We start from the raw sequence: 25845 nt of genomic DNA, 5'->3' as shown, positions 1-25845 counted from the left end.
TTGCTGGGAATTGAACTCATGACCTCTGGAAGAGCAGTCGGGTGCTCTTAACCACTGAGCCATCTCTCCAGCCCCTTTTTATTAATTTTTATTATTCACATTTATCTATTTGTGGGTTGGGGAGGGTGCATGCACCATGGTGCAAGTGTCAAGTCCAGAGAGCAGCTTGCAGGAGTCAGTTCTGACCTCCGCGTGTGGGTCTCAGGGATCCAGCTCCTGTCTCAGGCTTGGCTGCCAATGCCTTTACCTGCTGAGCTTTCATTGATGAAAACCAGTTTTAGTTTTATAGTTGTAGTCAAGGCAAGTCAAGTCGGGTTTTCTTTCCTTGAAAAAAAAATGTTTTTAGTAATAAACTCTGCTAGCATATAATAATTTGTGGTAACTCCATGGTTTGGTAATTAAAGTAATGCAAGAAAAAAATCCATTTCTATAATGAGTTACAACAATTCTGCAACATTGAGTATGTGATTACAATTTAACTTACAGATGTGTAAAGGGGTAGGCAGAGAGTAGAGTGAGCTTAAGTTAGGATTAAAAACAGATTTTAAAAAAGGGGGAGGGGGTAGAAGCAGGAAGTCATGGGCCCGATTTGTTATTGTTTTGAAATTTTAGAACTAATATCACGGTTTAAAAAAAAATTAAGTGAATTGTTTTTACTTTTTGTTTTCTTTAAGACAGAGTCCCCTCTGTAACCCAGGCTCATCTGGGAACCACAGTGGAGTCCAGGCCTCCTACCTCAGCCTCCTGACTGCTAGATTTACAGGTATGAGCCACCAGGCCTTGCAAAGGAACCTTTAAAAATTTGGTGTCTTCATGCTCCACTATATTAATAGCAGCCTTATTTATAATAGCCAGAAGCTGGAAAGAACCCAGATGCCCTTCAACAGAGGAATAGATACAGAAATGTGGTACATCTACACAATGGAGTACTACTCAGCTATCAAAAACAATGACTTCATGGAATTCATAGGCAAATGGATGGAACTAGAAAATATCATCCTGAATGAGGTAACCCAATCACAGAAAAACATACATGCTATGCACTCACTGAGTAGATATTAGCCCCAAAGCTTGGAATACCCAAGACACAATCCACAGACCACATGAAGCTCAAGAAAGATGACCAAAGTGCAAATGCTTCAGTCCTTCTTAAAGGGGGAAACAGAAATATTCATAGGAGGAGATATGGAGACAAAGTTTGGAGCAGAGACTTAAGGAATGGCCACTCAGAGCCTGCCCCACCTGAGAATCCAGCCCATATATATACAGCCACCAAAACTAGACAATATTGATGAAGTCAAGAAGTGCATGCTGACAGGAGTCTGATATAGCTGTCTCCTGAGAGGCTCAGCCAGAGCGTGACAAATACAGAGGCAAATGCTAGCAGCAAACCATTGAACTGAGAACGGGGTCCCTGTTGGAGGAATTAGAGAAAGGATTGAAGGAGCTAAAGGGGCTTGCAACTCCATAAGAACAACAATGCCAACCAACCAGAGCTTCCAGGGACTAAACCACTACCCACAGAGTACACATGGACAGACCTATGGCTCCAGCTGCATATGATGGCCTTGTTGGGCACCAATGGGAGGAGAAGCCCTTGGTCCTGCCAAGGCTGGATCCCCCAGTGTAGGGGAATGTCAGGGTTGGGAGGTGGGAAGGGAGGGTGATTGGGAAGGGGGAACACCCTCATAGAAGAAGGGGATGGGAATGGGATAGGGAGCTTATGGATGGGAAACCAGAAAAGGGAACAGCATTTGAAATGTAAATAAAAATATCCAATAAAAAGTGTGGTATCTTCTGTTAATCAGCATGACTGTTTAAAAAAGAAATTAAATAGGGTGTGTGTATGCTTATAGCAAAACCCCTCGACTCCCAGGTAGTCTTCCTCACTCCAGAGTGTGAGGAGGGTTTATGGTAAATAAAGTTATGCTTTGAAGGCCATCAGTAGTGACAACTCTCCTCTGTCCCCTTCTTAGGACCTTAAGTCCCTGACTACTAGGCGAGTGGCAGGATAAAGCAGGATAGGGAGGGAGCGAAGGGGGAAGGAGGGAAAGGAAACAAAATGGACAGGAGCAGGCTGTCTGGCGCTGTGACAGGCACACCCTACACCGGAAGGCAGCCCGTGGGAACGGGTAGGAAGCCTAGGCCTGTCTCTGGCCTCACGGTGACGAGTGCTGGCACTTTATGGTGACAGCTGTGTTTTTCCAGACACTGTGGCAAGAAATATGCTTCATTCCTCTCTCTCTCTCTCTCTCTCTCTCTCTCTCTCTCTCTCTCTCTGTGTGTGTGAAGGTCAGAGGACAACCTCAAATATCATTCTTTAGGCATGGTCCACCTTTCTGACACAGACTTAGAACTCATCAAGAAGGCTAGGCTGCATGACCAGTGAGTCCTGATCTGTCTGCCTGTTTCTGCTTTCTCAGCTCTGCAGTTACAAGTGAACACCAAATCCCCATGTCTGGCTTAGAAAAATATGTTTGTTTATTTTGTGTGTGTGTGTGAGCCTGTGTGAGGATACGTGCATTACATGAGTTCTCTCTCTCTCTCTCTCTCTCTCTATATATATATATATATATATATATGTACATATACATAGGTCCTTGATTCTCTGACCATATATATATACATATATATATATACACACATATATATATACACACATACATACATAGTCTCTGAGGATGGAACTCAGGTCCTCACACTTGCAAGGCAAACGCTCTATCTATCACTGAGCCGTCTCCTCACCCCCTCAAATGTATCTTAAATGGTGGGAATTCCCAGAGAACCTTCCGCCACAGGATTGAATCCTATCTGTGTTTACAGACTGTGCACAAGGTGATACAGAAAGAGAAGCTGTCACACTAAAGGAACACTCTTAGGTTGGATCTCCATGAGACAGGACTTAAGGCCATGACCTCTTGGTCACCACCATCTTTTTATGTGCATCTAACTCTCTGATTAATGTGTGTTAGGCTGCAATGGCCGGGAAGAAGAGCAGAGTCCGTGCCTTCTCCACCTTCATCTTCTCCATTTCGCCTTAGCGCTAAGACAGTTTCTAGCACTTGGCAGACATTCAATAAATACTGTTAGCTGAGTGAGTGCTATATTCATTAGCGCTCTCTCTCTCTCTCTCTCTCTCTCTCTCTCTCTCTCTCTCTCTCTGTGTGTGTGTGTGTGTGTGTGTGTGTTGGGGAGTTATTACTTTGCAGGCGAGTAAATTGCAGAACGCCCATGACGACACATAAATAACTACAGGATCGAGGATTCCAAGACCAGACCTTTCCAAGTGGCTGCACAGCCTGCTTTCTTCCCAGCTTCCCTCGAATTGGGGGGCAGAGGAGTGCCGCTAGACAGGAGCACCTGCACCGGGTAAGCCCATGCCTCTACGTAAGAGCTATGAACCAGACGCAGTGAGGCAAGCAAAGGTGGGATCCTCCACTCTGCTTAAACCCCACCTACGGAGAGGAAGCAAAATTGTGAGTGATTCCTGCTGAGAGAACCCAGCACCGATGGGAAGGAGGGCAAAGCTGGAACTCTCTGGGAGACAGAAGGTAGGAGAAGGGCTGAGAGGAAAATCGGTGTAGCATTTTCCCAGGGGTGCTGTCTCTTGGGCAGATGTGCACGAGGCTCGGTGATTCCCTCATATACACTTGTCGCCTGGAGGGGTCCATCACCTGTGCAGGTGGGGCGCTGGAAGGAGCTGTTTCCCAGGACTGTGGTCTCAACCCATAACTTCTCCCCAGTTTGAGGTGGGAAAAGCATTTAACTATTTTTATGGGAATCAGGCTTGGTACAGAAGGGATGCTAGGATTCCCGGGGAAAATGACTGATGACATTGCGACCTGGAAGGCTGGGCTCTCATTCAAGCACCCTTCCCTACACCTACCTCTGCCCAACGACGGGACTGAGGTTCTTGTAAGCAAGTCCCCGCCCGCCGACTCCCTGCAGCGAACTGGGTGGGGACCCGCGGCGTCGCAGAAAGGCTATTTTGAGTGTGGGAACGCGGCGGGAGGAGGGGCGCCGGCGGGCTGGGCGCGGGCGCGCGGGGAAAGCCTCCAGCTCGGGCTGCCACGGCAACCGCGTCCAGGCAACGCGCCCGGAAGCGGCTCTGGGAGGCGCGCGGCGGCTCGCGCCCTTCCCGGGTGGGGGAGCCGCGAACCCCGGGCCGGGCCGCGCGCGCGCTGATTGGAGCGCGGGCCCGCAGCCGGGTTCGCCCCGCATAGCCCCGCGCTCTCGGCCACCGCACCCAGAGCGCCGGCGACGACATGGGCAGCCGCGGCGCGCCAGATCCGCGCGCGGGTGAGTCTTCAGAGGTGTCTCCCTTCCCCGCGCCTCTGGGCATCCTCTGGACACAAGCAGCGGGTGCTCCCGCAGGGACTGTGGATGTGACCTTGGAGCAACCACTCCATGGATAAGCATGGGATAGTGCTGGGAAGAGGGGGTGAGGGGTGAAGCCGCGCGTGCCCCGTGTGACACTCTGGACGCGAAAGGGTTAACTGCATGCTGATGCGCAGGGCTGAAGTTAGGCGCAGAGCGCAAGTGGTATTGCATCTTCGCGGGGGCTGCAAGCTAGCAGACAGGAGAGGCCCCCAAGGGACTGTTTGAGGAGAGCCAAGGGTATGCAGAGTTTGCCAGGACTAGGGGCAAGTCTATCATCCCCAGTTGGAGCTGAGTGACCTTGGGTGGGTTAGCCACATTGCTCCCGCGGGTTCACTGGTCTTCATCCTTTGAAAGGAAGGACTCTGGTTCTTTCCAGTTGCAGCACAAGGCTGTTTTGCTGGTACTACAAGCTGAGGAAGGGCTCCTTTGGGTATGCCATACGTAGCCGTGTTTATTCCGCAAGGGGTTTCCAATGAGCTGGCTCCGAAAGTGGCAAGAAATGTTACCATTTTATGGACGGAACAGTCTGGTCCAGAAAGGCTCATTAAAATGGTTGGATTAAAAATCCCTTCGGTGCCCTTAAGTCCTGAACCCAGTCAGGGCTCAAGCTACTGAATACTTCTTTCCTGTAGTTGATCTGATAGGAAACTTTGTGTCTGAACAGGTAAAATCAAAACCCAGTAGTGGCAGGCAGTGGCAAATTAAGTGAGTCATTTCTTCAATGTGCAGAAGCTCTGTGTGTGTGTGTGTGTGTGTGTGTGTGTGTGTGTGTGTGTGTCGCGCGCATGCGTGCACTCAGCTTAAAGTCTGTATGCTGTTGTTAGAGGTTATTTCACAGAAATAATGCTGGACCGGTTTGGATCTACAGAGGTTCTCTTAGAACTAGACATTTGCATTTGCTCTTTGAAGATTTGGGACTGGGGGCTGGCAAGATGGCTCAGTGTGGGTAAAGGTTCTTGCCACCAAACTTGAGGACCCAAGTCTGATCTCTGGAATCCACACCGTGAAAGGAGAGAACCATCCAACCCCCACAAGTGGTTCTCTGACCTCCACACCCACACAAGGCACAGAAGCAGAACGAATAAATGTAATAAAAAATTAACAAATTAGGCTTCTGAGAGTAAATACGTTCCTTATTAAGAAATGCACATCCTATCTGCCTTGGCGTGTGTGTGTGTGTGTGTGTGTGTGTGTGTGTGTGTGTGTGTAGGTGTGTAGAGGTGACTTACAGGCTATGGTAGTTTTTCTAATTTTAGCACTGGCTGGTACTAAAAATGACACAGAGGCCATTTTCCATCCATAATCTTCCCTTTCCACCAAAGGGCCACAACAGGTACCTATGGTCCCTACCACAGGACAGCTGAAGTGACTCTGACTTTGTGTTTCAAGGACACTATTCCTGGGAATCTGACTTTCTCTGTGTAAAAATTCAGCTCCTTAGGAAAGGCAGAGTGATCCTACAGGATCGAGGAAGCCAAGTGTTCAGTTAGTAAGCTGTCAGTAAGCTTGCGTACCTGAGGGCTTAGCAATCTTTAATGGTTTACATATTAGAAATCTGATTAGCATCCAGATACAGAAGTCCTCGTTGCCCAAGAATTCTGCCAATGAGCCCACAACCCTTTAACGGGCCACAAGTCCTCCTTAGAGCTTTTGTTGGTAAAGGACTCATTCTCCTGCCTGTGCTGGCTGGCTAACCCCTCAGTGTCTCCTTTTGTGTATCCTGCAGCCCACTCCTGTATTTTCATTTTCCTGGCTCTGAGCCCATCTCCCCTTCTCCCCTCTGCCAGAGTGTGAGCACTGAGCACCCCTTTGTGAGGGGGATGCTTTCACCAGAGCCAGGATGACCTTGGCCTTGTTCCTTAGTGCCACCTCCAGGGTATCAACCCTGAGAGCGTGGTACTGCCTTCTCAATGCCGTCTTTCTGGCAGCCTTGGTTTGGTATTTGCCAAACCTGGTGGCCCTTCAGAACTGCTCTGCACATTTTGAAAAAGTCCGGGCCTTTTTAAATTCTCTCAAATACCAAAATAGAATCATTAGGGTGATAAAGGACCTTAAAAAGCCAAAATCAAACAACAAACAAAACCCTTTCTATAAAAAAACGAGGCTTAGTTAGCAAAATGGCTCTGCAGGTAAAGGCACCTGTCACTAAGACGGACAGCCTGAGCCCCAGGTTCAGAATCTAAGCACAGCACACGGACAGAACCGGCCCTTCTAAGTGGCCCTCTGACTTACACGTATGTGCCAGAACACACACACACACACACACACACACACACACACACACACACACACACACAACAGAAAAGAAAAGTCTTTTTTTTTTTTTTTCATTTTTGTTTGCCTATAAGAGGTGGGGGTGGGGGAGAGAAAACAGCCTGTCTGGTGAACGTTGCTCACTCAGATGGGAAATCACCACTTCACCTGAGGCTTGGAAAAAGTCATAAACCCGGAGCAGCTGGCTCCCCTCTCTGCTCTGCTAGCTTTGCTGGTGACTTTGGGTTTATGCTGAGACTCTGAGTTGACCCCTGTGGCTCCGCCTTTGACCCCCATGGCTCCGCCTTGATCCTTCTGGGTCTGCCTTGACAACTGTGGCTCCACCTGCATTTTCTTTCAACCCCTAAAATTGACCTTTAAGAGGCTTCCCACTTCACTGAATCTTTCCACTGACTGTGCCCAGCTTTAAGCATCACTCCAGCTTCTTCATCCGAGTCATGGTAATTCTTCAGCCCATCTCCACAGCTCCACATCTCCCATCAGCACACGTAAAACACAATCTTTGATCTTGACAGGTTTTGACATTTTTTATTTTGAGTCAGGTTCTTACTATGTAGACCAGGCTATCCCCATATCCAGAGATCTGGCTGCTTCTTCCTCTAGAGTGTTTAGCTTAAAGGTGTGTGACACTGTGTGCAGACTTGGACTTCTTAGATTCCAGTCTCTCATCCCAAAACCACCCTCACTGTTAATTTTTTTCTCCTCGCCTGCCAAGTTATCCACGAGAAAGTCACAAGGACCTTCGGACTGGCTCTGTTCTAAATCAATGCTGGCTCTAATTTCGTGAAGGATTGCTTTCTCTGAAACAAGAGAATTGTATTCTTCACTAACTCTGCCTGCATCCACTTTGCTCTGTTCCATGGCTTTCTGTCCCTTAAGTTCCAGGTTCCCTTTTAGAAAGTGGCCTTTGATGGGTAAGATGCCGGGCACCCACATTCTCCATATTGCCCTCCACCTCTGTAAATCCAGCTGTGCCCTCCTGTGAGTCTCCAAGTATTTCCCTCACTATCTCTCCATGACCTTATCGTTTTGGTCTGGAATTCAGGAATGTCTCTGTGTCTGTCCAAAGTCCAGCCTAAACCCGTTCTACGATCTCATCCCCTCATCTGGTCCTGCGTGCCCTGGATTGGGGACACATTCGTTTGTCAGTTTGTCCTTTTGCCTTTCTTTGCTTCCTCTTTCCTCTGCCCCCCGCCCTCATTCTGTCATACAGTGAAGTCATCTTTCCTGTAAGAAATGGTGCTGGAGTTTCCATTCTGTTCACTAGAACTTTCTTGAGAGAAGGGAGTCATGGTACTTACGAATGTGTGAAGGAGCTCACAGAATGTAACTAGTGTGACCAAGGAGCTGAATTTTTATTATTTTTGAGACAGAGTCTTGCTGTTCAGTCTGGGCTGTACTTGAACTCACAATCCTGCCTCAGCCTCTTAAGGGCTGAGATTATAGGCATGTGTTCCCACACCTGGCTTGAAATGAGTTTCCATTTTATGTGGATTTTAAATGAACTTAAACTCAATTGAAATAGCCACGGGGAGCCATTGACTGTTGTGTGGGGAGGGCAGAGGCTGTGTTAAAGCAGGATCAGCTGTTCTGTTGAGCTCAGTGAGTTTTCTCCTTTGACTGAACTCTTCCTTTATCTCTCTGTGGAAACTGCCTCCTCACAGGGCCCCTGGAGGGTCTTGGCTGCAGAACTGAGGCTTTCCACTGCCCTTCTCCTTAATCGATGCCCTGTTGCCCTCCTGTGCCTCTCTTTATTCCTGCCTTCATGCCCGGCTTGGTGCCTTTCTTGCTGTGGGGATTCTGAAGTTGGTTTTTCCCCTCTCTCTTCCCCTCCTGGCCTTTTCTTTTCTCCATCCTAGCTTCAGGGTCAACTCAGAGCCACGGTCACATGCCTCCCACGGAGCCCATGTTCTCTCCATCTCTGTGAGGCCAACACTTCTTGTTCTTGCTTTGTGGATGGAGAGATTGGCGAGCGCAGGATAACTGGAGGCAGAGCTGAGACAGGAGCTCTGGCTGGCCCTGTGCTCTCCCTCCTCTGCCTTGCTCAGGGCCCTGACATGGTTATTTTATCACCCTGCCTTTCCTAACTATTTCCTTCCCCTTTAAATTTTTTTTTTAAATCTTAAACTGATTCAGATTTATGGAACTGCTTCGACAATAAGCTGAAAAGTTCTGATCTCTCTTTCAGCCGCATTCTGTAAATATTAGCTTCCGTCCACACTTGTTTTATCTTTCTGGCACTTTCTCCCACTCTCTCTCTGCACCTATTTGTGGATGGGTGTGCACACACACGCTTCGCTCGCAATTTCTCCTGTACCATGTCAGAGCAACAGGGAGGCAATGTACCTCTACTGCCCCAAATACTCAAGTATGTATTTCCTTCTTTTAAAAGGACATTAAAAAAATTACAGCAGTTGTCAAAATCAGGAAATTAAGTTTGAATCCGTGGTGTACTCTACAGATTTATCCAGATGTCCTAATAGTCCGTCATACAGAAGAAGAGGAAGCTGTTTTTAAAAGGCTCTGATGTAGGGGTCAGGATCCAATCTAGGGTTTAAAACAATCCATTTAGTTGTGTGTGTGTGTGTGTGTGTGTGTGTGTGTGTGTGTCCTGAATACAACCCCCTCAGTCGATATAGAGTTTCTTGTATGAATGTTTGTTTTCAGAGCTGACCACTTGGTATTGGATGGCCAGCTGATGTGCTCTTCCCTGGGGAAAACCCTCTCTCCCACTCCCAGCGTTCCTTAGTTACCTGTAGTTCTTTTCTGTAGATCTGAGACCTCATGGGCTTCCCCCATCCACTTTAACATTTGTGCAGTCATGTTGCTGAGATGTTCTGGGTGCAGCTTCTGACATTCCTGGGGGACACAACCTCATGGCAAGCGCCCCTCCCTGAAGTTCTGTCTTTTCTAATCTTCCCGGCCCCTCTTCCACAATATTCCTTGAGCTTACGTTGTAGATGTGTCGGTTGGGACTGGGCTCCACAAGTCTGCGTCTTGATTGGGTTTTTTGGGATGATCTTCATCTTTTTCAAAGTTTCCTTTTCTCGATGAGGGACGAGGGCCACATGTGTCTGGGAGAATCAGAAGACATCTTTAGAATGTAGCTGGGAATTATGCTGGTTTTGTAAAGTGGAAGTTGTAGGTTCTCCTCTAAGATCCTTGACTTCACTGGCCCTGGATAGTTAGTTAGGTATCCTGTACCAGGCACGATTTCCCTCTCATTGAATGCAGGTCACTTCTGTTTCCGCCATGTAGGGTCCAAGGATCAAACTCGAGTCATCAGGCTTGGCAGCAAGCGCCTTTACCTGCCCCTCCCCTTTCTAGAAAAGAGCTCATTCCAGGCTGCTCTCAAAACACAGGGCATCCTCCTGCCTTAGCTTCCTCCATCCTGGGATCCCCGGAGTGAACCACCATGCCAGGCTCCTCTGCTTAGGACTGGTGACTTTAGCTAACCCCTGCCCATCCCATTTCCCCCTCCCCCCCTTCTGACCGGTCCATTAAGAAGCATACATTGATGTGGAACTTTTGGTTGTCCTGCCTCAGGCTCAGTGATGCGGCTCTTTTGGCTCCTTTAATACTGGCCACTTCCCCCAGTTGTTTTGTCTTTTATGACCTTGACACTTAGGAAGGGTCCAGTCTGGGTGTGCTGCAGGCTGTCCTTTGGGCTTGTTGCTGTGCTGAGTGGGGACACTGCTTCCTGCTGGTTCCTGCTCTCATCCCCCTCTGGAGTCAGCTCTTGAACGCCAAGGCTGTGCTGACTCTGCTCCTTGTCACAGTCCCATGGGTGGCTTTCTGTCCTGTGTGGAGGTGTTTCTGTCACAACCTCCCTTACTTAGTCCCATCCTTCTGATCCCATGTCTTTCCTCCTGCAGAGGTCTGTGTAGGATGTGACTTCAGCGATTCTCCCCTCCTCACACCAACTGCTTTCCAGCAAGTGTGTATGTCCCCTTGTGCTTGCTCTTGGCTGCTAGTGACCATTTCCTCCACACTGCCCTCTCCTGACTTCCCTCAGACTGCCTCAGATCAACTACCCTGGAATACCCAGCTCAAATGCCTGTTCCTCATAGCCTGGTTCACAACTGCCCTCCCATCTGCCTGGTGGCTTAGCCTGGCTCCTGCTACTCCTGGTATTTCCCAGCTCCTTCGTTCTTGTTGGAGGCTTGCTAGCGTTACTTCTTGTTGACTAGAACATCCTGTAGGGTCGGGGTGGGGATGGGGGCACTCCATCCTGTTCAGCACTGTGGAAGCTCAGTGAATATTTGCTAATTAGACTAAGATATGTCTTCCTTTTTCTCATGTGTGTATGTGTGTGTGGTGTGCATATATGCATATTTGCATGAGTGTATGTGTGTATATGTATATATATCTTTCTCTCTCTCTCTCTCTCTCTCTCTCTCTCTCTCTCTGTGTGTGTGTGTGTGTGTGTGTGTCTGTGTGTGTGTGTGTGTGTGTGTGTGACTGTGTGTGTGTTTATGTCCATGTCTGTATGTGGACTCATTTTTAATTGTTCTTCTTCCACCTTACTCGTTGGAGAAGGCTCTCTCAATCAAACTCAGAGCTTGCTGATAAGGCTAGCAGGTTGCTCTTGGTATACCATCTCTACTTCTGAGGCAGGCATGATAGGTGGTCTGGCATTTATATGGGTTCTGGGGATCTGAACTTAGGTCTTCACTCTTGGGAGAGCAGGGCTTTAACCACTGAGCCCCTTCCCCACCCCACACTGCAGGATTGCTTCAGCCATTAAGCAAGCAAGTTCTCAGAATTACTGAGGATGTCTTTGGAATGGTTGGTGGATGTGGGACCTTTATCCCAAGAGTCGGGTAGGGTTTGCCTTAGATAGGATCTTTTAGCCAAGTGATAGACTGTGTGGATTGCCTGGAACCAATTTCACCCCCTTCCCCCACCACTCCCTTCCCTCCTTTTCCATCCATGTGTGATGTAAATGCATGTGTGTAGGTGTGTGGGCTCATGCCTGTGGAGGCCAAAACCTGATACTGGTATCTTTCCTGTTGGTTCTTACATGCTGAGGCAGCCTGTGAACTGAACTCAGAGTTTACTGATCAGCCGGTCCAGCTAATGAGCTTTCCCTGTGGATCTCCTGTCTCTCTCTTGTAGCCCAGGCTGGCTCCAAATTCATATGTAGCTAAGGATGCCCTTCACCTTCCCATCCTCCACCGTGGGCGTGCTAGTCGCAGTTGTGTATCACCACATCTACTTTTCTGATTCGGGGGATGGAGTCCAGGCCTTTGTTCACGGAGGCAAGCCTTCCACCAACTGGCACCTTCCCCAGGCCTTGGCAAGGTATCTCCACGCCGTGGGTGAAATAGATGTTTTCCCCTGATGAAAACGAGCACGTATGGTTGGGTAAAGATGAGTAGAGAAACTTAACAGCATATTAAAAATGGCCCGTGTGGTTCTTCACACCCCAAATGAGCAGCTGGAGGTGAGAAGGAATTCTTCCCCCGTTTCCTCCATGGAGCCCGAGACACCTGTTCCTCCGTCGCCTGCTCTCCCACCCCATCTCAGCTTTGTCTCCCACCATCTTCCTCTCAGTCATCATCCATCTCTTCTCCTTCCTTCCCTCTCTCGACTGCTAGCTGGTTCCTTCTGTGAATAACTTGGACTTCTTCCGTTCTCTACACGAATGGTTTTAGCTTTTGACTTCTTGGGTGGGGTCTCCCTTTTCTTTGGGGAGGTCAGTGAAATTTAATGAAATGTTAAACTCGCTGGCATGGCTGGTGTAGAAAAGTGGGAAAGTCTGTGTTCAGACAGCACCGGAGGTGGTTCAGCCACTGAGAGAATGCTGCCACAGGCTTGTCCTATAGAGAGCTAGGGCTCTGAGCAGCCAGAGCAAAGCTTCCACACTGACCAAGAAGGGTGCTGGTGCCCATGATCTCTATCTCTGCCAGATCCCAGATTTAGACTCTAGCCGGGTCCAGGACCACGAGGCGTGGGACCATCAAGCCTCCATCGGGGCTTCCTGAGGCTCAAGAGAAATCTTGAGGGTTCTGTCCATCAAGTCAGAGTGAGTCATACGATGGTGGACAGGAGGCAAAGAAGTGGGGTCCCTTTTCCATGACTTCCTTTTTAAATGTTTTGATAGCATAATAATTATACACTATATACATAATGCCATGTTTATTATGACATTTTTAGATATGTACATAATATATTTCCATCATATTCCTCTCTGCCATCATGCTATCTCCCCAACCCCCGCTGATTCTTTCCTCTTCTAGTGAAACCCACCTCTGCTTTCATGACTCTCACTCTCTTCTTGTGTGTGTGTGTGCATGTGTGTATGTGTGTGTGTGTTTATACATGTGTATATGTACATGTATGTGTGTCCATGTAAGCATGTACGTGTGTGGCATGTGTACCTTACCAGGAATCTTCTTCCCCCAGCAACGATCCTCAGACAGGATCAGGACCTCCTGAGTGCATCCCTCCTAGGAGAGGATGTTGAAGGTTCTGCCCTTGTGAGGGCACCCACAGCTGCTGTGGAGGCAACGGACCCATCATGCCCAGAAGTGGGCACTCCACACCCCTGCCCACTTTATCCAGCATGCGTTCTCACCACTTCTGGGTGATGGTGCCTGGGTCTTGGGGGGATGATACCAAGATGTCCCTTTTGCAACTGTGTATTTGCCAGTCATTTATTCTCAGCGCTTTGACCAGTTAGGAGTGTCCACGTTCACCACTGACGACGGAAGGAAGCTTCTCTGACTAAGCCGACTTGGCTTTGTGTAGGCGCTCCCCCATCTCCCTTCCTGCGTTCCCAAGCTCCTCACGACTCTCTAATATAACCCCAGATGAGGTTTGCAGGAAGGGGAGACCTGTTTGCTTTTTACTGTTGGGCAATTTTTGTTGTTTCTTTTCCATAGCTCAGTGGTTGACCAAGAGATCTTATCTTACTTTGCTTTGTGGTTCTGAGATGTGAACCCAGAGCCTCATGCATGCTTGGGAGGTAGCCCTACCACTGAGCTACTGGTCCCTCCTCTCACAGCCCCCTTGGCCTGTTAGAGATGTAGTTACTAGTGACGTGATTTTCAGAAAAGGAAAAATCTAGCAATATATAGTTATCTCTTTCTGTTACACCAGGAAAATGACTGAGAATGTGTTGCTTAAGAAGCATCAGATCGCTTGAATGAAGGCTTGGGAGTCTCCTGAAGCAACAACACCTCGCTTCTAGGGCGGTGTGCATAGGAGGTGGCTGGGTCTCTCAGGATCCTCCCTCTGGGTGCGGGGAGGTCTTCCCTGCTGAGTGGTGACCAGCTCCCAGCCCTCGCTGGCTTGTGGTGATGACACCCTCTGTGGATGAAGCTGCTGTAGGAGGGCAAGGAAAGCAGAGATCCTGCGGCTTGAATGCGGCTTAATAAAGAGTGTGTTTGTGTGGGAGAGAATGTGTGGGGGCTGCGTTTCAAATGATGGAATTCTTAAAATTGTTTAACTGGGAAGATGTTTTTCAGAAACCCCTGGTGCCTTGAGCTTGTTTTCCTGTTTATTTCATATTGCTTTTCCCCCTGTTTTTTTAATTAATCCCTGGAAGGGCTCAAGAGTCCTCCCCTGCACTCTCTAAATAGTTAAGAGTATTAATGTGCTGTGCTGAGCTGTGGTCACTTCAGATAGGGGGATCTCTGGGAAGGAGATTCCCCGGGCAGCCGGACAAGGGCAGTGGTGTCCTCTGAGTGCCCAGACAAGGGGATGAGGCTGGAGGTTGGGGGTTTCTTTCAAACCCATACCCTTAGCTTTTCAGTTAGAAAGTCAGGCAGGGTAGAAGCCCGAAAGCACACCCAGCCTTCAGCCTGCACGAGAACCACAAGTCGTGCCTTCCCCGCCCGTGGGTGAACCCTGCCGCAGAGCGGGTGTAGGTAGAGTTTATACCCAACTTTAATAATATTTCTTCAGCTCTAGCTGTTGCACTTGGCAGACTCCCTCCTTAACATTTGGTAATGTGTCTTCGCTAATGCTCGAAAGAAAAGCCACCAAATATAGCTGTTGAAGAAGTAATAGCAAGACATTTCTCGGGTGTGGCTGCACACTCGCAAGAGCACATGGGTTCGGGGTTGGGGGTTTAGCTCAGTGGGAGAGCGCTTGCCTAGCAAGCACAAGGCCCTGGGTTCAAATGAAAAAAAAAAGAATTAAAAAAAAAAGAGCACATGGGTTCCCTGCAAGGTGACCTGAAGGCTGCTGCCACACTCAAGCTGGAGGAGCATCTTGAGTCAGCCACTTGGGTAGAGCACTCTCTTAGTCACGGCTCCATGGTCGAGAAGAGACACCATGACCAAGACAACTCTTATAAAGGATAACATTTACATTTAACCGAGGGTTGGTTTGCAGTTTCATCGCCTTACTCCATTATCATAGAGGCAGGAAGCACGATGTGGTGCTGGGGAAGCAGCTGAGAGCTACATTCTGCTCTGTAGCCAGAGAGAGAGAGAGAGAGAGAGAGAGAGAGAGAGAGAGAGAGAGAGAAACTAGGTTTGGCTTGCCTTTTAAAACTTTGAGGGCTGGGGCTTGAGATGTAGCTCAGGGGTTAAGAGCACTGGCTGTTCTTCCAGAGCACTCAGGTTCAATTCCCAACACTTATATGACCTTCAAACCTGTCTATAGCTCCAGTTCCAGGGGGATCTAACACTCTCATCCACATAGGCAAAACATCAATGCACGTAAAATAGAAAGAAGTAAATCATAAAAACAAATAATAAAACTTCAAAGGCCCCACCCCCGTGAAATGTCTTCGGATAAGGCCACACCTCCTAATCCTTCTCAAACAGGGCCACTCTTTGGTGACTAAGCAGGCAAGCAAATGAGCCTATGGGGGTATTCCTATTCAGATCACCACAAACACTTCAGTGGTTAAAAGGACTGGCTTTTCCTCCTTAAAGAAATAAAACAGCAGATGAACCTGTATTTATGAGCATCTGTGAAGAGGCACAAAGCCGGCCTCCTAAGAGTTACCGACTCCTATAGGATGCAGGCCCTGCTGCCCTAAAGCCCCTCAGTTGGGAAGACACCATCTACAAACAGTTCAAATAAACAATAGAGACTCAAATTGCATTTCAAAATAGCTGTTATTAATAGATGAGAACAAAGCCGACCTATTTATATATTTTTTTGCCGGGATTCTCCTCAAAACACTGGTGAGTGGGCTAACGAAGCAACCACCAACTGTTTCTCGCACTCTGGGGGTTTGTTTGTGAATCCACCTGACCTGACAGAGGCCACTCACTATTGCTTGCGAGGCCAGGAAACGTTTTTAAGCATCCTAAATATTTATTGTAGATTTAAAATTTTCACTCTATGTCTATGATGTCCGACCTGCCTGTGTGTATGTTTGCCCATTGCGTTCATGACCTGGTTAATCAAAGGGGGTCGGATTCTCAGGAACTGGAGTTATGGATGGTTTTAAGTTACTATGTAGATGCTGGGAACTGAAACCAGGCCTTCTACAAGGGCAACAAATGCCTTTCACTGCTGAGCCTTCTCTCAAGGCCCCTGCCCCTTTATTTGAGATTGGGTCTTGTGTCCCTTAGGTTGGCTTTGAACTCACTGTGTAGTCAGGGATGACCTAAAATTCCTGATTTCCTTTCCTTCACCCCGGTGCTAGGCTTGTAAGAGTGCCCTACCACACTGGGTTTTGCTGTGCTAGGGGTGGGATCCAGAGCTTCTGCATGCTTGGCAAACGTTCTACCAACCGAACTATCTCCCTAGCCCTCTGAAACTCAATTTTGTGAATCAAAAAGAGATCCTCCCTCACCTGTCTGGCACATTGGCATTCCCGCTGTGAGTGCAAGAGAACCAAGGGAAAGAAAACAAGTTTTGCCCAGTGGGTTCAAAGTCAATTAATAGGAGGCACTGGAGATGCCTGCCTGCGACCTTACAAGCCCATCACCCCCAGTGGATTGGGGGAGCTTTTAAAATGATGTGGGTGGCACCTCCAAGCTGCTGTGTCTGTGCCATATGCCCAGGTCCCCATGGGCAGGCAATCCAGGCCACAGTCACAGCTGCGACTGTGATAGCGACACCAGACTTGAGTCTCATAATGTGCCCACAGGAGAACGAGAAGGTAAAGCTGACAGCATACTGTTCTAATTGAGTCGCATTGTCTTCTAAACGCAGAACGAGGCTTGCTTCTCCGTTGGTTTTTTTTTTTTTTTACAGCCTAAGGTGAGCCGTTTCTACACTTGCTGCTGCTCGTGGGTTCATTGTTTTATTTGAGAGGTGCTAGTTCAGATTTTTGTAATTGTGAAAATAACATGCTTATTAAAGTATTTCGAAAATGAGAACAGAATAAAAATATGCTTATCGCTATTGGTTACATTTTGACAGCTATTTTTCTACTGTTTCTAAAATGTGCTGGAGAACAGGACGAGGGGGTGCACACCTGTCATTCTAGCACCCAGCCACGCAGGGAGATTGAGGGTTTGAGGCCACCCTGGGCTCCATAGCAAATTATTTGCCACCTTGGACTAAATTGAGAGAGCCCATGTCAAATGAGGAAGCAAACAAAATTACTGTCATAACAAACCTTTATCCTGCTCTTTCCAGGGTGGTGGAAGGGGGATTTCTGAATTTCTGGGGTTGATGTAGGGTCTAGACAGTGTCAAGGTGTGATTAATGGCACCTGCCATTGTCCAGGTATAGGTAAAGCTGTGTGTCTTGGTTGTGAGGACACACATGCCTCACAGATCATGTATAGTCCCCTCCCCTCCCCACAACCCGCCCCACCCAAGCCTCAATGACACCTCTGTTCTTGAATATGCTGGGCTGGGAGTTTTAATTTCTCTCCCAGAATGGCTCACCTGGTTTCCAAACTTCTGATCTTGGGATGGGGCAGGTAAGCTAACCAAAGAAGGAGCCAGGCCTGATTCCTTGTTCTAGCCTGTTGTCTGAGGCCCGTTGGGAACATGGGCAACTATGGCTGTTTGTGGTGGTCTTTCCTCAGTCTGGTCAAGCTGGACGTGTTGACTTTGGCCATTAGGCATCTTGGCTTGCTTGAGTTATATAGACCTCATCCAAAGTGGTCCTATCCAGATACTGCTCACTCACACCACAGAGGCAAATCCAGCAATCTGGTCCAGGGGAAGCAGAGTGGGGTGTGAGAGATAAGAGAAGACAGACATAGCATTTAAAAGTAGTCTCACACTGGGACTGGTGGTATAGCTCGGTTGGCAAAATGATTGCCTAGAATAACAAAACCGCACGTTGGATTCCTGTGCTCTGTGTAAACCAGGGGTAGTGGTGAATATTCGTAATGTCAGCACCCTGAGGTAGAAGCAAGAGATCAGAAGTTCAAGGGCATGCAACACAGTGAAGTTGAGGCTGCTTTGTGCCACATGAAGCTGACCCTGAAGCTGTCTTTAAAAAATAAAAAGGCTTCAGAGCCTGTCCCTCCTGAGGATCCAGCCAATATTTTATACACAGCCACCAAACCTAGGCAATATTGATGAAGCCAAGAAGTGCATGCTGACAGGAGCCTGATATAGCTGTCTCCTGAGAGGCTCAGCCAGAGCGTGACAAATACAGAGGTGAATGCTAGCAGCAAACCATTGAACTGAGAATGGGGTCCCCGTTGGAGGAGTTAGAGAAAGGATTGAAAGAGCTAAAGGGGTTTGCAACCCCATAAGAACAACAATACCAACCAATCAGAGCTCCCAGGGACTAAACCACCATCCAAAGACTATATACATGGACAAACCCATGGCTCCAGCTGCATATGTAACAGAGGATGGCCTTGTTGGGCACCAATGGGGAGAAGCCCTTGGTCCTGCCAAGGCTGGACCCCCCAGTGTAGGGGAATGTCGGGGGGGGAGGGGGAACACCCTCATAGAAGAAGGGGAGGAGGATGGGATAGGGGGCTTATGGACAGGAAAGTGGGAAAGGGAATAACATTTGAAATGTAAGTAAAAAATATCCAATAAAAATAATTAAATGGCCCATGGTCTCTATTAGAATAAAATTTCAAAAACTAAAAACAAACAAACAAACAAAAGGCAATAAAACAAAATCCAAAGTAGTCTCGAGTCTGTTCAAGTCTATGTGTGGAGAAAAGTGACTGTGGTGTCAGATAGGAAGGGGGAACAGGAAATTGCCGGCCTGGGCACAGGGCAGGACGGTGATTTAGTTTGCTCTTAGGTCTCCTACCTTGGGCATCTGTGCTAGGCCAGGTTAGGATGACTTTCCCCAGAGTGAGCAGGAGAACCATGCAGGCATAGCATTGGGGTCGTGATAGAAAGGATGGAAAATGTTCAGGATCCTTAAAACTCCGAAGTTAAAAACAAAGACAAAAAAATCTCCGACGTTAAGAAGGTTGACCAGATAGCCCAATGGCTAAGGCTATTTGCTTCCAAGTCCAGTAAAACCTCAACTCAACAAACAAACAAACAAACAAACAGAAACAAAACAAAGAACCTTCCCAAAATAAAGGCAAACCTCGGGGAATTATAACACAATCAGAGTAACAAAAATGACCCTGACTTGTCTGATTACGATGTAGAGCCACTGGGTCAGAGATCTGATCAATTAATGAATGAGAGATGCCTGAGTCAAGGAGGTGCCCTGGAGCTGACAATGGGAAGATCTGGAACTACCACCTGGGAATTCCGGGACTTTACCTAGTGATTGATTATCAGCCTCTTATTTAGCTACTATAGAGATCCCTTGCACGATTGTAGCAAAGAATCCTGGTGCAAACCACCCAGAACAGATTTTTGAAGCATCCATGGAAGGTCACCGGCCCCAAGCATGTGTTGATGTGTGTTATGAACTCATGTCACAGGGAGTTTCATATCATGGAGTCAGTGACAGATAATAGGAAGGGTTGAGGCTGTCTGATAGTTGGGAGTGTCCTCTCTTCCTTACCAAAGTTCATCTGGTTGAGATTTCTGTAGTTCAGGCATGTGGGTGGCATCAGTGGTGAAGGGGATGATGAAAGTCTACGTTCGGTCATAGGTTTGTACCGATAATCTCATCACTGCCCGAAGTTCTGATGGGGATGCCAGACATACATAGATGGCTCCTAATAGAGACCCAATGAGTTTTAAGATGGGCTGTCCCATTAATGAAAACCTCACAAAAGTGTCACATAACCTTAAAGGTGTAAATGCTCTCTGATTCCAAACCTCCACATGGGCTTAATTCCACTTTGTCTAAATGGTAGAAGTTCTTAACTTTGGCACCTAAGGACTGGTTGAACATCATAGCTTGTTTGACATGAGTTACTTTTCTTTTTTTCTTTAAATGTAATTTGTTTAAATTTTAAAGTTCTTTGTCTGGGAAAGTGAAATGTTCACAGTTTGAAAGTCTAAAAATAAAACACCGGAGAATTGATGCCAAAACAATGGTGTCAGTCAGAAATGCTTCCTCCATCCATGTTGGGAATAGGACTAATTACAGAGTCAGCTCGTGGGTACCAGGACTCATTGTTTTAAGCCAATTAACCACAGGCTTGAGAGACCTATGTTCTAAAAATCTTTTTAAAACTCCACTTTTCTGATGAGTTACGACAGCCAAGTATCGTGCATATGTAGGATTTGGTATGAATGGTCATGTCTTACATATGTAGGATTTGGTATGAATGGTTATGTCTTACAATGGAGTGTTTTTAATCAAGCATATCCATGCCATTCTCTTGGTGGGTAGATGGGTTCCCCCACATCAGCTTCCATGAAACACGCATTGTTTCTATTTCAGATTCATTTAGAGGCATGTGCTAATTGCTCACCCAGATCAGATCGGCTAAGGTGGTTTATTGAAAATTTCTACAGAGATATGTACAAGATTGAAATCTATTAAGGAAATTGCTTTTGGAACTGGGGGTGTGACTGGTGGGGCACAGTATGTGTGAAGAGTGGTTTCTAACCTCAGGATAGTTTTCAAGCACAAGATGAGGAAATTTCTGGAACCTCCATTTGATGGCCCTTGTTGCTCTGTCTGGTAAGGATCAGCTCATTTTAGAAGCATTTCAGTTTCCCAGGCTCGTTTCCCCTTCTTGGGAAGCATTTGCTGTTTATTTCATGTGTAAAGTCAAAAGCACTCACAGCTACAGCCGATCAGTGTTTCCACACAACTTACTAGCCTCCTGGTAGCTTAAACAAGCAGAGTTTGAGGTCCTTTGAGTTCTAAGTATAAACTGTCCAATAATTTAGCACTTATTGTATTTTTTCCAACAGATGTGAATTATTGAAAAGAAAATGGCCCAACAGGACACCGTACTTCCTTCTCTTGTCAACCAGGAAGGGTATACTATCTGGAAAATATGCATCTAAGGTATAATTTTTCTTTCCACCAATTTCACAAAGGTTGCTAGAGGGTGTGAAGGCCATGCATGATAGATGATGCCTTGTGGCCATTGCATTGTAAAGGATCATTTTATTTAAGTGCAAGAAGAGCATTATTGGTCCCCTTCATGGCTCCTGTAGACCACTTCATGACCTCAAAGGGAGAGATTTCACAGTGGCCCTGCAATAGACTTGAACCTTCCTGCCATCAGTAAAATCACTGTGGATCTTGAGGCAAATGCTCCCATTAGTTCTTTGAAATCAGAAGTTGCTATTGGATGCCAGTGGGGAAATACTGCTCTCAAAAATACATCGCATAGTTCACACATTATAGGTTCTTTCTAAAAATGATCCATCATTTAAAGAGCGAGGTGACCTCACAGCCACATCTGATTTTCCTGGCTCATTTTGAAATATCATTTTGACAGCAAACAACAAAAAACCCAAACAACAACAAAACCAGACATCATTTCCAGATGGTCTTTTTATGTGTGAACAATATCATGGTACCCCAGGGGACATAGTAGCTCTCCAGAGTCCCCAGCCCTCCTGATTATAGCCTGTGTGGTGTTTGGCCTTCGTTTCTGATTCTACCTGGTCCCTGTAGGCATTGGAGCTCATAATCAGTGCTTTATGGGAAGGGAGAAGGAAGCAGGGGTCAGCTTAATCTGGCTATCACAGCTAATATGGGGGAGCCATGGTGTGTCCATTCTGCCAGCCTCCTGCTTCTTGGGGATCACAGAGCCTGCCAGCAGCTCATGTAATTCCATGGGCATAATCACCTTAAAATCCTGTCTAGCTCCCAAAGAAAACTCTTTTAGGTAGAAACTTTTCTTTGTGTCCCGTTTAGCTTGTGCTAGCAGAACATTTGTATTTCCTTCTTTGGGGGGGGTCTTAAATCTGGCTTGGATGATTATCTTCTCCCCGGCATCTTTGAACAATGTGACTCCCTCCTGCAGGCGAGTGAGGACCATGCCCCGACACAGCCAGTCCCTGACCATGGCACCCTACTCTTCTGTGAGTCTGGTGGAGCAGCTGGAAGACAGGATCCTCTGTCATGAGAAAACCACAGCAGCACTGGTGGAGCATGCCTTCCGCATCAAAGATGACATCGTCAGCAGTTTGCAGAAGATGCAGAATAAAGGAGGAGGTGACCGCTTAGCCAGGCTGTTCTTGGAAGAGCATATCAGAAACATAACCGCCATTGTGAAGCAACTGAATCGGGATATTGAGGTAAGGGATGTGCAAACCAGTGGATCGTCTCCCAAGACCTGGTCCATGTCAGGTTGCCCAAGTCTTAGTCTCAGCTGTCACACAGTCTTGTATGCATGCTTTTGTGTGTGCATGCTCATGTGTATATGCATATGTGTACTTATGTATGTAGTCACCCACTCATGCATGAACAGAAGTTGACTTTGGGTTTCTCAAAGCTATGGCTCTCCACCTGTCCTAACTTCATTTCTATCGATGTGATGAAATACCCCAACAAAAAGGATCTTCGGAAACAAATGGTTTATTTTAGCTTACAATCCCAGGCTACTGTGCATCATTGTGGGGAAGGTAAGGCGGAGACTTCAAGCAGTTAGCCACATTGACACATCCACAGTCAAGAGCAAAGAGAAATGAATTCATGTATGCTGCTCTGCTGTCCAGTCAGCCCGATTTCTCCATTAATTCACAACCAACCACCCACAGTGGATTGGCTCTTCTCACATCAATTAACCAAAACACCACCCCCACACACACACACACACACACACACACACACACACACACACACAGAGGAGAGAGAGAGAGAGAGAGAGAGAGAGAGAGGCTCACAGCTAAACCAATGAAGACAGTCCCTCACTGAGGCTCTTCTCCTGTGATTCTAGGCTGTGCCAAGTACACAATTAAACCATCTATGGCCATTAGGCTTAGGTTTTTAAAAACCTACTTTAATCAGGGTTCTTAAAGGCTTCAACCTCCCTTCTAGCCCACCACCCACCAGAGATAGGGGGAAAGAAATGTTAATAAGAAATGGGGGTTGTAAACTTATTTAGAAATAGTTTTGGGGGGGCAATTCCAATCTTCACTGTCAGCAGTCCAGTCCACTAGCAAACACCAAACTTGAATCAGTGGCAGCAGCTTGATCCATAAGAAACAAGAGGTGGAAGAGGCAAGAAGCAGGCGGAATAGGAGCAGCCGGAACACCACCACAAGTTCTTTGTTGCTTTTCTCTCTACGAAGTAACAGCAAGCTAAGATCAGTGAGGAGAGCAAGGCGAACCATTGTCGGAGCGTCGTCAGCAAAGCCCAACGAAAACCAGCGAAGAGTTGCAAAGTGAACCAAGAGAGCATCGTCTGCTGTCTGTTGGGTCATACCTATACCCTTTCCAAATACCACGTGTCCTCTCAAGCATCCGCTCCAGCAAAAACATCACATGCTCTTTCACCAGGCAAATTCCAGAAAAACACCACATGTCTGTTCTCAGCAAAACATCCTCTCACGTGTTTGCTTCAGGAAAATGTCCTCTACTAAGACAGTTTCCAGAAAAACATCATACGGCACAACTGAGTCTTCAACAAGACCGGAAATTCCCACTTCACACCACCCTACTTTGTGAGACAGGGTCTCTTCCTGCCTCTGAAACCGACCTTTTTGCCTAGATTGGCTCTGGTCAGCAAGCCTCAGAAATCGGCCGTCTCTGTCTCCCGGCTTTGGGCCTACAGTACACACCACCATACTTGGCTCTTACTTGGATACTGTGGATCCAAACTCAGCTCAGCAGTTTGCACAGCAGTTACTTAAGGAACTGAATCACCTCTCCAGCCCGTCCTCCTTTTTGTGATGTAAGCTCACCATAGCATAGGCTGGCTTTGAATTTGCAACTTGCATCAATCCTCCTGCCTCTGTCTAACCAATGCTGGAACTTCAGACACTTGGCACTAGACCTGAGCTGTCTATCTTGTCTATTATTTATTTATGATATATAAATAAATATACTGATATATATATATATATATGCTGTCTTTAGACACACCAGAAGAGGGCATCAGATCCCATTACAAATGGTTGTGAGTCACCATGTGGGTGCTAGGTATTGAACTCAGGACCTCTGGAAGAGTAGTCAGTGCTCTTAACCACTGAGCCATCTCTCCAGCTCCTGTCTTGTCTATTACTACTAGATATTTTTAGAACAGGATCTTATATAGCCCAGGCTGGCCTTGACCTCTATGTAACCAAAGACAACTTTAAACTCCTCATACTTCTGTTTCTACCTCTTAAGTGCTAGGTTATAGGTGTGTGCAACTCTGCACAGTTTTGTGGTGTTCGGGGGACCTACGCTAGGCTCTGGTGCATGCTGGGAAAGCACTCCATCAACTCTCCAACCCCAGATTTACTTTAGGACAGGGTCTCATGTGTTCCAGCTCGCTATGTAGCCAAGGCTATCCTTGAACTCCTGATCTCCCTGTTTCCAAGTTCTGGATTAAGACTGTGCACCACAGGCTGGAAAGATGGCCCAGCAGTTAAAGCACTTGCTGCTCCTCAGAAGACCTGAGTTTGGTTTCTAGCACCCACATGGTGGCTGACAACTTCTAGTACCTCCAATTTCAGGGGGTTCGGTGCCCTCTTCAGGCCACCTCATACACCATGCAAGTGTACATTCAGGCAAAATACTTACAAGCTAAAGATAAATAAACCTCTAAAAAAGAATACTTTGCCTTGCGTCTTATTTTTACCTTTTTTTAAAGTTACAGATTTTACTTGTGTGTGTGTTCACGTGTGTGAGTGCATGCACCATGGTGCATGTATGGAGGTCAGAGAGCGCTTGCAGCCGTCAGTTCTGTCCCTCCACCATGTGAGACCCGGGGCTTGAACTCAAGTCATCGACCGTAGCAGCAAGCACCTTTACCTGCTGAGCCATCTCGCCAGCCCTGCCTTGTCTATTCTTAATAATCGCCAAGGAGACTGCTGGCAGGAACAGCAGAGTTATATTAAACTTCCTGCAGCATTCGATGGCAATTACTGTCCACGCTGTTTGTGTTTAGTCTAAATTTACCTTGCTGGTTATTAAATCACTTTGTTTGGCTCTCGGGGGAGAACTAGACAAAAAGTTTTCCTGTAAACCCTTTCACACCTCTGAAGACAGTTAGTAACTCTGTTACCACAACAGCCCCGGCTGCTCCGGAGGAAATACTTCTGGGCCGAAGTGATTATACAGCTCATGTTGTATTATTCAGGCGACCGACATGGGGTTAAGACGAGGCCAAGATTGTCTATCCTTAGAACCTGCACGTTTATTTCTAAGTTCGAATAACCACAGGGCAAATGCAAGTCAGTTCCGAAAGCTTAAGTGTGACACATTAGACACGGCCTGGGCTTCCGTCCCCACACAAGGTCAGTGTCTTTGACATGCAACTTTCAGCAATGTGAATAAAAGGTGGATAGCCAGACGGGGAAACCTTCGTTCCCTGTTGGGTGTTGAGTTTTAATCATGCTTCTCTAGACAGATTTGTGTTTTTGTTTATTTGGAGGCAAACTCTCATGGGGCCTAGGCTGGCCTTGAAGTTCCTAGTAGCCTAGGATTGACCTTCTATCTCTACCTCCTGTGTGCTGGCATTGCAAGTGTGTACCGCCACACTCTGTTTCCATAGCAGCAAAGAGCCCGGGCGTCATGCACGCTAGATCAGCACGAGCTAATTGAATTACATCTTCCAGACCCTGAATCTGGATTTTTTTAAAAATAGCTTTATTGAAGTATAATTTATTTACCGCAAAAACTACCTACCAGTATACAAATTAAATGAGTTTTAGTAAATTTGTAAGATTGTACAATTAACACCAATTTTAGAACATTGCCGCTATCCCTTCCCTGAATTCATAGGAAACTGTAGCCCTCCCCCCAGCATCAAGCAATCTTTCC

The 25845-nt window shown here is 47.0% G+C and overlaps 1 protein-coding gene across 2 annotated transcripts in view; it reads left to right on the top strand.

The window, feature by feature from the left end:
* Positions 1 to 3424: 3424 nt before the first annotated feature.
* The window catches only part of Fam81a (family with sequence similarity 81 member A), a 58547-nt gene continuing 36126 nt past the window's right edge, over positions 3425 to 25845 (top strand). Inside the window, exons 1-3 of one of the 2 annotated variants that reach the window (XM_032909529.1) lie at positions 3425 to 3551; positions 20832 to 20928; positions 21899 to 22172. In XM_032909529.1, the coding sequence (XP_032765420.1) occupies positions 20918 to 20928; positions 21899 to 22172 (285 nt within the window). In that variant the 5' untranslated portion in view covers positions 3425 to 3551; positions 20832 to 20917. Of the gene's footprint in view, positions 3552 to 4165; positions 4300 to 20831; positions 20929 to 21898; positions 22173 to 25845 lie in introns of those variants that run through there. The other variant, XM_032909528.1, reaches the window with a different exon arrangement.

The sequence above is a fragment of the Rattus rattus genome, chromosome 8 (genome assembly GCF_011064425.1).
Source record: "Rattus rattus isolate New Zealand chromosome 8, Rrattus_CSIRO_v1, whole genome shotgun sequence".
In the NCBI taxonomy this organism is placed as follows: Eukaryota; Metazoa; Chordata; class Mammalia; order Rodentia; family Muridae; genus Rattus; species Rattus rattus.
Note: the sequence above shows the minus strand (reverse complement) of the source record. Positions and strands in the feature narration are given on the sequence as shown.